The following is a 13,406-nucleotide window of genomic DNA, read 5'->3' as shown; positions in this document are numbered from 1 at the left end:
GTTCTCCGTAAGCGCTCCGAATTGAAAACGCCAGCGCGGTTTAAAGATTTCATTTCCTTTTAAACTTGATGCTCACTCGTCACCTTGGGTTAATTGTTTACTTAGAGAATCAGATACAACAAAATGTACGTCGTATTTCATTTACTGCTTATTTTATGTTTACTACAATGTATATGCACAGTATTTTTTGCTTAACGTCTTATATAGTAATATGAATTTGATGAAGATATAGAGACTTGAAAGGAGATGAAAAAAAAAATGTCAGAATTATTTTGTTTCTTATTGATGCATATTGATAACATTTATTTTTATTCATGTTCTTATAATAACAGAGATTATTAGTTGACAATTGTAAAGAGAGAGAGAGAGAGACTTTAAAGGAGAAAAGAAGTTGCGCCAATGTATTGTATTGGTTGTCACATGTATTAATCTGTATTATCTCCCTTATTCCATGTGTCATGATTATACATGTATGATTGATGGGTTATTTCCCTTTACTGTTTACCGCCTCACGATCATTATTAAATGTGCCTTTCTAACGATCACATGTGTTATGTTTTCTCTGCTTACTGGCGCAGTATTGTGCAATAGCAAATATTTTCAATTCCACAGTATTGCGCAATAGCAAAAAATATCTAATTGCACAATATTGTGCAATAGCAAGAAATTTTCAATTGATTGGAGTTATCTTTCTTTGTCCAGAATAGTAGTTGAATCAACTTAAATCATTGTTTTATACAATATACAATATATATTCACTTTTACTACCAACTGATAAATTAAAACAATCTTTACCATTCAGTGATAACAAGCACTTTTTTTACATTTTAACATTTTATGATGTATTTAAATGAGTAGTTATTGTTGCAAACTCCATTAGAAATTTGAATTGAGATCAGTTTTGGAAAAAGGGAAAGGGGGATGTGAAAAAAATTAGGGGGGGGGGAGGGGTGGTTAAATTTTTCTCATTTCAGATTTCATAAATAAAAAGAAAATTTCTTCAAACATTTTTTTGAGAGGATTAATATTCAACAGCATAGTGAATTGCTTAAAGGCAAAAAAAATATTTTAAGTTCATTAGACCACATTCATTCTGTGTCCGAAACCTATGCTCTGTCAACTATTTAATCACAATCCAAATTGAGAGCTGAATCCAGCTTGACTGTTGTGTCCATACTTGCCCCAACCGTTCAGGGTTCAACCTCTGCGGTCGTATAAAGCTGCGCCCTGCGGAGCATCTGGTTATTTCTAACTTCTACCAAAGCACCGCCAAGCGTTGCGCAGACACCTTATCCCCTCCTCTAACTAAATCTTATATAAATAAGCTTTCGTTTCAGAAGGTGTTACCTTCTCGTAGGAATTAAACAAGGATATCTGATACAATAGAATATATACAATTCGTATAAATAACAGCCCAACAATGCTAGATCTGTAAATTGACGCAAATTTACAGATGTTTAGTTCTTCCCTCATGTCCCTTGCCGTGATTCGAACTCATGCTACTGATATATCGTGACACTAAATATCCTTGGAACTCATGCTACTGATATATCGTGACACTAAATATCCTTGCAGTGATTCGAACTCATGCTACTGATATATCGTGACACTAAATATCCTTGGAACTCATGCTACTGATATATCGTGATACTAAATATCCTTGGAACTCATGCTACTGATATATCGTGACACAAAATATCCTTGGAACTCATGCTACTGATATATCGTGATACTAAATATCCTTGCATTGTGTCTGACGCACTAGACTACTGGGCCATCTAGGCTCTAAAATAGATGTTCAAAATAACTATGATCATGATGATGACTTACACATCTTATTCGTGTGTCGTTACAACAGTAAACAAAAATGTTAAATATGAAATATTAATGATAAGCTAACCACTAAAAATTTCCGTTTATATATTAAGACCACTAATCTTAATTGTTGATAACACTTTTACATTCGACGTATCCTGACACGATTTTGATTTACATCACAACTGAGGCTACACAAAAATGAATTGCTCACACTCCCAAAGTATTCGTGTTAGTTCAGGGATTTTGGTCCGTTCAAGCATGGCACTATCCATATATATATATTGGAAATTATGTATCTCAAACCATGAAAGTCAATTAAAACTTCACATTTCATATTGCCTCTTGGTATCTACATTTATATTGAGCATTTGCTATCTTTGTTTATAGCGCCTCCTAAACGATTATTAATTTACAATTACTGACTATTTGTTACCTATATTTTAACTGCGCCCTTGATTTCTACTTTTGTATCCCACTTCCTTGGTATCTAATTTTATATCCTCCTTCCTTAATATCTAATAGTATATCCCCTTTTCTTGATATCTACTTTTATATCCCCTCTTTCTAGGTATTTATTTTTATATCCCCCTTCCTTGATATCTACTTTTATATCCCCCTTCTTTGACATCTTCTGTTATATCCCCTACCTTGATATATACTTTTATATCCCCCTTCTTTGACATCTTCTGTTATATCCCCCTTCCTTGATATCTACTTTTATATCCCCCTTCTTTGACATCTTCTGTTTTATCCCCCTACCTTGATTTCTACTTTTTATACCCCCCTTCATTGTTATCTACTTTTATACTTCTTTGTGCACCAGATTAACGTTCCCATTCCGACTAGACGTTGCCGCATGTTTATACCTCTCTCATCAGTTCGACAGAGTATATTAATATATAGACGTCTTAATTATCAATTTCCAATCGAATTTGACAACTTTAAGATTTCGTCCCTATGAATGAAGCAAACGCAGGGAGAAATCTGTATATAAAGTATGATACATGTAGTTGTGTAACTGTTGTACTAAATACAGGTAATTTATGATGAAATGACAACAATAAACTCTATTTTAGTACATTGTTTAATTTTTGTTTTAATGTTTTCAGGACGACATAGAGAGAAAAATGTTCCCAGAAGACGATATGTAAGTACAGAATATGAATGAATTGCTTTACTTAGACCCATCATAAAATGTAAACTTTAATTTTTTGAAGATTTTTAAGTAGAATTGCATTGATTGGCTCTCAGATTCTAAAACTTAATGAACATAAAATGTATTCATAATCATCATTAATCATATAATTTACCATGTTTACTGTTCTTCGTGTCAGTTTAAAACGTGTTTTAAGTTTCAGTTTAACACCATAATTTTATGAATTAGATGTGCTTGTTTGTTTATAAATGTGTGCCAGCACTATGTGTTGATTTAAATAAATATGTATGAAATACAATACAATACATGTACATGTAATAACATACATACTTCCGAGCAAGCTTATTAAATATACTTTCAAGGAAGAATCCGTTTCTTTTTATAGTACAAGAATCTTCGACGGTTGCATGAGTGAATCTCTATTCGTTTTTTAACAAGGTGGATTAGAATCCACACGATCTTCTTAAATTTTCTACCAGATTTTCGAGCGAAAACATCGGTTATTGTTTTGGGGATGTATGGCGGACGGCTTCCAAACAATGTCCGTTAAATTGACATGAAAACGCTTTGACGATTGACAATTTGAGATATGCGTTTCCTGTGACTTAATTAAGGGCAAGTTCAATTTTCACGATTTAAGCTTTCTCGTAGTTGAGTTGTCGCCCTTTTTAGCTCACCTGGGCCCGAAGGGCCCCACCATCACTTGGCTTGGGTCGTCTGTCGTCGTCTGTCGTCGTAAACTATTTAAAAAATCTTCTCCTCTGAAATCACTAGGCCAAATACTTTCAAACTTAAATTAGACAAACAGATGCAGATACAGATAAATTGTATCCGAAATTTTGATCCATCGACAAACATGGCCGCCACGGCTAAAAATAGAACATAGGGGTCAAATGCAGTTTTTGGCTTATATCTCAAAAACTAAATCTTTTAGAGCTGATCTGACTGGGGTGAAATTGTTCAATTGGTCAAGATCTATCAGCCCTGAAATTTTCAGACGAATCCAACAACCCATTGTTCGGTTCCTGCCACTAAATTGTAAATTTTATGGAAATTTTGCAGTTTTTTGTTATTATCTTGAATATTATTATAGATAGATATAAACTGTACAAAGCAATAATGTTCAGCAAAGTAAGATCTACAAAAAACGTTATATGACCAAAATTGTCAATTGACCCCTTAAGGAGTTATTGCCCTTTAAAGACAATTTTACACAATTTGTTCATCAAGTTTTCTAACATTTAACAATCTTCTCCTCTGAAAAAACGTGGACAAATACCTTCAAACTTTAAATTAATGTTCTCTAGAGTATCTAGTGTATAAATTGTATCCGAAGTTTTGATCGATCGACAAACATGGCTGCCATGGCAAAAAATAGAACATAGGGGCCAAATGCAGTTTTGGCTTATATCTCCAAACTAAAGCTTTAAACATTTTTATACGACCGCAAAAATTTTAATTTTTTGGTCGTATATTGCTATCACGTTGGCGTCGTCGTCTGCGTCGTCGTCGTCGTCGTCGTCCGAATACTTTTAGTTTTCGCACTCTAACTTTAGTAAAAGTGAATAGAAATCAATGAAATTTTGACACAAGGTTTATGACCACAAAAGGAAGGTTGGGATTGATTTTGGGAGTTTTGGTCCCAACATTTTAGGAATTAGGGGCCAAAAAGGGCCCAAATAAGCATTTTCTTGGTTTTCGCACTATAACTTTAGTTTAAGTGAATAGAAATCTATGAAATTTTGACACAAGGTTTATGACCACAAAAGGAAGGTTGGGATTGATTTTGGGAATTTTGGTTCCAACAATTTAGGAATTAAGGGCCAAAAAAGGGCCCAAATAAGCATTATTCTTGGTTTTCGCACAATAACTTTGGTATAAGTCAATAGAAATCAATGAAATTTTAACACAAGGTTTATGACCACTAAAGGAAGGTTGGGATTGATTTTTGGAGTTGAGGTCACAACAGTTTATGAATTAGGGGCCCAAAGGGTCCAAAATTGAACTTTGTGTGATTTCATCAAAAATTGAATAATTGGAGTTCTTTGATATGCCGAATCTAACTATGTATGTAAATTCTTAATTTTTGGTCCCGTTTTCAAATTGGTCTACATAAAGGTCCAAAGGGTCCAAAATAAAACTTAGTTTGAATTTAACAAAAATTGAATCCTTGGGGTTCTTTGATATGCTGAATTTAAAAATGTACTTAGATTTTTAATTATTGGCCTAGTTTCTTTAAGTTGGTCCAAATGGGGGTCCAAAATTAAACTTTGTTTGATTTCATCAAAAATTGAATAAATGGGTTCTTTGATATGCCAAATCTAACTGTGTATGTAGATTCTTAATTTTTGGTCCAGTTTTCAAATTGGTCTATATTAAGGTCCAAAGGGTCCAAAATTAAACTAAGTTTGATTTTAACAAAAATTAAATTCTTGGGCTTATTTGATATGCTTTATCTAAATATGTACTTTGATTTTTGATTATGGGCCCAGTTTTCAAGTTGGTCCAAATCAGGATTCCATATCAAGTATTGTGCAATAGCAAGAAATTTTCAATTGCACAGTATTGCACAATAGCAAGAAATATCTAATTGCACAATATTGTGCAATAGCAACTAATTTTCAATTGGAGTTATCTTTCTTTGTATAGAATAGTAGTTGATAATATATGTTGGAAATTTGCCAGACATGACTATGATGTCATTTTCTATTTTTATTTGCCAATAACTTTATGTAAATAACTTCATTGGAAATTTGCCAATATAAAATGTTGCTGATGAAGCTTTTTTTCCTTATCTTATCTAAAATGTTTTTAGATAATGTATGTTGGACATTTGCCAGACATGACTATGATGTCATTTTCTATTTTTATTTGCCAATAACTTTATGTAAATAACTTCAGTGGAAATTTGCCAATATAAAATGTTGCTGATGAAGTTTTTTTTTATTGTTTTATACAATAAACAATGTATATTCACTTTTACTACCAACCAATCTTTACCATTCAGTGATAACAAGCACTTTATTTTACATTTTAATATTTTATGATGTATTTAAAAGAGTAGTTATTGTTGCAAACTCCATTAGAAATTTGAATTGATATCAGTTTTGGAAAAAGGGAAACGGGGATGTGAAAAAAAGGGGGGGGGGGTTTAAATTTTTCTCATTTCAGATTTCATAAATAAAAAGAAAATTTCTTCAAACATTTTTTTGAGAGGATTAATATTCAACAGCATAGTGAATTGCTCAAAGGCAAAAAAACAACTTTTAAGTTCATTAGACCACATTCATTCTGTGTCAGAAACCTATGCTGTGTCAACTATTTAATTTTAGATTTAAAAAGTTTGAAGAAGAAATCTTTAATTGATTTGTAAAATCTTGACATTTGTTTTGTGTAAAAAAAACCATGTAATGTCAAAAATGTGATCACAATCCAAATTCAGAGCTGTATCACGCTTGAATGTTTTGTCCATACTTGCCCCAACTGTTCAGGGTTCGACCTCTGCGGTCGTATAAAGCTGCGCCCTGCGGAGCACCTGGTTCACAATTTGTTCTAATTTGCTAACATTTATGAATCTTCTCCTCTGAAAGCCAGGTGGGCGGCTCAGGCTCTTGTGAGCCTCTTGTTTCAGTATCCAAAAGTGGTACTGATTATGTAATTGAGTTATTTCCCTTTAAACATAAATGGTTAATTATGTATCTATAATACTAAAATTATACATGTTATAATTGGCATGACTTTATCAGATGACAATACCAATACTAAAATAAGACATACGCATAGTTATATATCAGTCACGGACCCGCGATATCACGGGTGTGTTCTAGTACAGTTTGATTACACCAAGTGTTTTAGCTCAGATGAATCTTACAACCCATTGTTGGGTTGCTTCCACTAAATTGGTAATTTTAAGGAAATTTTGCAGTTTTTGGTTATTATCTTGAATGTTATTAATAATAAAGATAAACTGTAAACAGCAAAAATGTTCAGCAAAGAAAGATCTACAAATAAGATTTATATAACACAAATTGTCCTTAAGGAATTGTTGCCCTTTAATTGTCCTTAAGGAATTATTGCCCTTTAAAGACAATTTTTCACAATTTCTTCGTCTATAAAAATATATGGTATGATTGCCAATGGGACAACTCTCCACATGAGACCAAGTGACACAGAAATTAACAACTATAGGTCATCGTACGGCCTTCAACAATGAGCAAAGCCCATACCGCATAGTCAGCTATAAAAGGCCCCGAAATGACAATGTAAAACAATTCAAACGAGAAAACTAACAGCCTAATTTATGTTCAAAAATGAACGAAAAACAAATATGTAACATATCAACAAACGACAACCACTGAATTACAGACTCCATTTGAAGCTTTGAGACTTTGATGGAAACATAATAAATACTGGGATTGATAATTTTGAGATTACATACAAGTATTTTATACATTACTTTTTTTGTATGCCCCATTTATATGCATTATATTTTCTGGTCTTTACCTCCGTTCGTTCGTTCGTTCGTTCGTCCGTCCGTCCGTCCGTCTGTCCTGCTTCATGTTAAAATGTTTGGTCGAGGTAGTTTTTGATGAAGTTGAAGTCAAATCAACTTGAAACTTAGTAAACATGTTCCCTATGATATGATCTTTCTAATTTTAATGCCAAAATAGAGATTATACCCTGATAGGCTCCGTACTTGGAACAGACACATACATACAGAATGTGGCGGGTTTGAACATGTTAGCGGGATCCCTACCGCCTAACCTGTGACAGTGGTGTAACAGTGCAACATAAGAAGTTGTTAATGTCTGTGTCATTTTTTGTCTCTTGTGGACAGTTGTCTCATTGGCTATCATACCACATCTTCTTTTTATATATATAAAGCCTGTAGAAATGGTCCTGTATAGATTCTACAATTTTGTTAATTATCATATGTTTAATACGAATGTTTGCTGGGAAATATTAATATAATACGATTCTTTATAACTTCTTGAATAAGATCGACACAAAACAATTATTTTTTTCCCATTGCTTTTTAACACGTTTTACCGTATGTTTGTATCCTCTAACACCGCAAAGCCATGAAGTCTTATAAAAACTGATTTCTTGAGCTCCCTTAAAAGGTAGTGAAGATCCTATAGATATCTTGACTTTTACATATATACATTTCAATTTCACATTTGACTGTATTGATATTAATTTTAAATATTTTAACTGTTCACACTTGACTGTATTGATATTAATTTTAAATATTTTAACCGGCAAAGGCCACAAGAAAAATAATCATCAAGTAATACGTGACAAATAAATGCATTACATCAAACTTGCGTGTATTATACATGTTGAAACCACACGGATTATTTCCAGCAATTATATGAATATCATTATAATGTTACATCACATAACAATGAACTCATTGATGTACAACTAAGAGACAATCCTTGTTTAAGTAACATTATATGGTCTGAACGTACAAATTATAAATAACAACTGTTTGTTACTGTATAAGAGTATTGCTAGGATGAATTTATTTTGGCGAACGGTAGTTTGGTATATTTGAATATGAATAAAACTGACGATACACGTTTAAAACAACGCAAATTATTGACGACCTGACAGGCTGTTTTAGTCACTTTATATTATATGACCCGTTTAGTCTTTTAAGATTGTACGACCTGTTTTGTATAAACGATTGATCACAAAAAATGATTTAATTATAAGTAAACATGACGGAAAACAGCAGTCGACCCAATTAAAGGAGTTATTTCCCTTGACCAACTATTTGAACTAGCTTACATTTATTTTGGCACACTATAGTGGACAGAGATAACCCGTAGAGGACATGAATACACATAAACAAAATATCTACAATAATATGGTCGAATTGTCTGTCTGCTTCTGTGAAGTTATTGCGCTTTACTGACATTATTTTAACCCACTTTAATGGGTTTTTTAATTTATTTTTTTACTCTAAAATCATGAAAATTCGATATACTGATTTTTCAACAGCAAAAAATATCTACTTGTACAAAGTACTAAGTCAAAACGGCAATCTTCTTTTAACAAGAGTTGTTGTCCGTGAATCACAAATGAAACCCAATATTTTATATATCCTTATTATCTTGAAAACTATAATGGATAGGGAAGCAAAAGCGATCAGCAGGAGATTTTATTTTGTCATACAGTAACACTGTTTTCTTTCAATCGTACATGCTCAATTCAGTGATACAATATTCATTGATGACGGTTTAGTAATAATTATTTCAACAATTAACCTCATGAATGACACAAGTATAAAAAACATAGGACGTTATTAGATCAAAAGTTTATCAATATGAATAATTATAATTACCAAATTTGATGTCGAATTATTATTTACCTGTAAAATTCTCTATGTAGACACTACATCTTTAATACGTTTGTTATATGCACGTTCAGGACCCTTTAATGTTACAAATGTTTAAAAATCTACGTGATGCGTCGTAGCTTTATATTATCACGCATATCTTATAAATATTTAAATCACATTTCTCAAATACTAACAACAGAATAGCAACTGATATTTACCTAGAGAAACACGTAAAAGGTAAGATAGTTTTTTCTTAACTTATTGATAGAAATTATATCAATTTAAGACAGAAAATGTTGATATATAATGTATCCAGAGACGATGAACATATCAGAGACAGCCCTTGCGATGGCCACTGTAGAAGGGTCTTGCGGTGGCCACTATAGAAGGGTCTTGCGGTTGCCACTATAGAAGGGTCTGTCTGCTTTGTATACTGTAACTCACAGAATAAGAATGAAACATACCTCTTTGTTGGGTATCTGTAAAATTTGACATGCATGCTGTAAAGCATTCATTGTTATTTAAAACTAAGCCAGCAAAGTACATTTTTAAACTAACTAAAGCCAGAAAAGTACATTTTTGAGATTTCAGAAGTATACTGGACCCCGCATTTGAAAATTGTTTTGCATTTTTGCCCGGTTTAAATTTATTTTTATTTTTGGTCATACAATGGTCTGATTGTTAAAGTTTTCACCTGCATATGTCCAATAGTAAAACATGACTGACATTTTACAATCTGTTGTCGGTTACAAGGTGTATTAGTATACTAGTGTGAAATTAATTGCAAGTGCGAACATCTGGTTTTATTGATCATATTTGTAAGTATATACATGTTTTTACTTACATTATTTACACTGTAAGGAAAGGAATATTTTCATGTTTATACGATACTTTGGTGTTAAGTTAAGATGTAAGTATGACTTCATTACTTATATTATACACAGATATATGCCTTTATCAGGCTATAAAAAGTACAGTTAGATTTCGTCTTTTATATAGACCAGACTATAAAATGTACAGTTAGACTTAAGCTTTGATATACATCAAGCTATAAACTGTACAGCTAGATTTAGTCTTTTGAGGAGATCAGACTATAAACTGTACAGCCGGGTGTAGACTTAAATCTACACCTAGTTATGAACTGTACATGTACAGCTAGATTTAGTCTTTGAGGAGATCAGACTATAAACTGTACAGCCGGGTGTAGATTTAAATATACATCAAGCTTTCATAGAGATCTCACTATACATGTATAGATTACAGTTAGATTTAGTCTTTTATATTGACCAGATTATAAAATGTTCTGTTAGATTTGGTCTTTTGTGGGAATAAGAATAAACTCTACAATTTGATTAATAATTTTTTAGTTATCATACTTTATCCGCTACAATTTAATTTAAATCTTCCCATGGTCAGGGGTCAGCCTATAGATTTAAATCTTTACAAGGTCAGGGGTCAGACTTCGTATTTAATCAGGATAGAGGGTCAGACTAAAGATTTAAACCTTTACAAGGTCAGGGACAAACTTCGTATTTATGCCTTCATAGAGGATCAGGCTATAGATTTAAACCTTAAAAAGGTCAGGGGTCAGACTTCGTATTTCTTTCTTTATAGAGGGTCAGACTAAATATTAAACCTTTACAAGGTCAGGGGTCAGATTTCGTATTTATTCCTTTATAGAGGGCCCACCTATATACTTAAACCTTTACAAGGTCAGGGGTCAGATTTCGTATTTATGCCTTTATAGAGGGTCAGACTAAATATTTAAACCTTTAAAAGATCAGCGGTCAGAATTCGTATTTATTCCTTTATAGAGGGTCAGACTAAAGATTTAAACCTTTACAAGGTCAGGGGTCAGAATTCGTATTTATGGCTTTATAGAGGGTCAGACTATAGATTTAAACCTGTTCAAGGTCAGGGATCAGACTATAAATTTAAACCTTTACAAGGTCAGGGGTCATACAATAGATTTGAAACTTTACAAGGTCAGCGGTCATTTATATTTAAGCGTTATTTTCGTTGAAAATCATATTCCGGTCTATCAAATAACGTAGTCGCCATTACTTAAAATCAACCCGTATTTAGCAAAATAAATGTTTCCCTCGGTTTTAGTTTGTAACCCGGATTTGTTTTCTCTCTACCGACTTATGACTTTTAACACCGGTATACTACTGTTGTCTTTATTTATTGTGTTTATGTTTTAATCCTTGAGATGAAATGCCATTGTAAATTTTCTGTCTGATTTTTACATACAAATTATGTCATTGTCAATTGCCAAAATATAGTATCAATCAGTTTTAAAGAAATATATATTCCAAAGGAGCGACACAAGCTCCTACAATTCGTCGAGCTTGTTGTTTGGCACGAATAAGAGAATCACTGTACAAGGTACAACATTGTCCTCTTACCTAACAAATGTAGATCGGTGATAGCGATAATATTGAATATATTTAAGGTAGCTTGTTTACTAAGCGAAGATGACTTTTTTGCGCAGTTTTTCATAAAAGATTTACATAAACGATTTTTGTTTATTATTTACAACTTTTATATCGTTAAAAGAACCTTGAATTTGATATACACACCTCTATCTGTTTAAATCAAGTTTAAATATAGGAGAAAATAGAAATACACATATGAAATAATTCGAAACAGTTATTTAGAAAAAAAAAGTTTATTTTGAAAGAATTCATCAAAGTAATTTAAAACATATATTGTTGTTAATGTTTTAGTAATATATGTTAATTGTCAACTTACATTCCTGAAAGCTACAACATGTCGGACTGTTTATGCATGGAGTGGTGCAGATTATAATTATTCAATAATAAAGATTATTTATTGAAGACTATTAAGTCACGATCTGTATTGTACTATGTGCCCATTTGGGAACATGTTTTACAAGAATTAATCAATTGTTTCGAAAAACTTTATACATGTTCTTTAAATATAGATGTGAGTTATTCACTCAAAGGTTTTATGTTCAGATCTTTGATCGCAGTCTTTATGGTGTAATAATCAATCCCCCAGACGTATGTGCGTCTATTACTGTTATACGGGATAACTCTATCTTCAGCTACTGTTTTGGTATTGGACCAAATAAACTTTAGCATAAAAATTAGGGTTGCGTTCAATATCGTAGCGGCTACATAGGGCTACGTAGATTTATGACTCTTGAACGAGTAGCTAGCCTAGCTGCTATCAATATCTATGTAGCAGCTAGGCTAGCTACACGTTCAATAGTCAAAAATCTACGTAGCCCTATGTAGCTGCTACGATATTGAACGCAACCCACTTGATTGTAATCTATCAAAGGTGGTATATTTACTCGAGGCGATAACAAAACTTTACAAAGTTGACTGACACTTTTTTGTTTACTGTTGAAGACCGAAAGTTAACCTATAGTTTAACATAATATTTACATAATAGCCTCTCGTGTTTTTATATTAAAGGATTTTATACATTACCATTCTTATAATACACGTGTTTTGTACTTGTGAGGTGAGACGTAGATTAATAAGTAGTATATCGAAGTAAGGTCTTGATCCTGTAATATCCAGTCATTGGAGGTAGATTAATAAGTAGTATATCGAAGTAAGGTATTGATCCTGTAATATCCAGTCATTGGAGGTAGATTAATAAGTAGTATATCGAAGTAAGGTATTGATCCTGTAATATCCAGTCATTGGAGGAGCGAATAGATTAATAAGTAGTATATCGAAGTAAGGTCTTAATCCTATAATATCCAGTCATTGGAGGAGCGAGTAGATTAATAAGTAGTATATCGAAGTAAGGTCTTAATCCTGTAATATCCAGTCATTGGAGGAGCGAGTAGATTAATAAGTAGTATATCGAAGTAAGGTCTTAATCCTGTAATATCCAGTCATTGGAGGAGCGAGTAGATTAATAAGTAGTATATCGAAGTAAGGTATTGATCCTGTAATATCCAGTCATTGGAGGAGCGAGTAGATTAATAAGTAGTATATCGAAGTAAGGTCTTAATCCTATAATATCCAGTCATTGGAGGAGCGAGTAGATTAATAAGTAGTATATCGAAGTAAGGTATTAATCCTGTAATATCCAGTCATT

The 13,406-nt window shown here is 32.5% G+C and overlaps 2 protein-coding genes across 7 annotated transcripts in view; one reads left to right on the top strand and one right to left on the bottom strand.

Annotated features, from left to right (window-relative positions):
• Positions 1 to 9,436, bottom strand: part of LOC139518715 (N-alpha-acetyltransferase 35, NatC auxiliary subunit-like) — a 129,436-nt gene extending 120,000 nt beyond the window's left edge. Inside the window, exon 1 of the mRNA XM_071310199.1 lies at positions 9,354 to 9,436. The gene's annotated coding sequence lies outside the window, so the exon portion shown is untranslated. The remainder of the gene's footprint in view (positions 1 to 9,353) is intronic.
• LOC139518718 (solute carrier family 23 member 2-like) overlaps positions 1 to 13,406 on the top strand; it is a 69,239-nt gene that overhangs the window by 21,470 nt on the left and 34,363 nt on the right. For 3 of the 6 annotated variants that reach the window (XM_071310208.1, XM_071310204.1, XM_071310207.1), the window contains exon 2: positions 2,928 to 2,965. In XM_071310208.1, coding sequence (XP_071166309.1) covers positions 2,946 to 2,965 — 20 coding nt within the window. In that variant the 5' untranslated portion in view covers positions 2,928 to 2,945. Of the gene's footprint in view, positions 1 to 2,927; positions 2,966 to 9,101; positions 9,561 to 10,121; positions 10,142 to 10,166; positions 10,234 to 13,406 lie in introns of those variants that run through there. The other 3 variants (XM_071310210.1, XM_071310211.1, XM_071310209.1) reach the window with 3 other exon arrangements.

This window comes from Mytilus edulis, chromosome 4 (assembly GCF_963676685.1).
Source record: "Mytilus edulis chromosome 4, xbMytEdul2.2, whole genome shotgun sequence".
In the NCBI taxonomy this organism is placed as follows: domain Eukaryota; kingdom Metazoa; phylum Mollusca; class Bivalvia; order Mytilida; family Mytilidae; genus Mytilus; species Mytilus edulis.
This window is presented reverse-complemented; position numbering and strand designations above follow the sequence as displayed.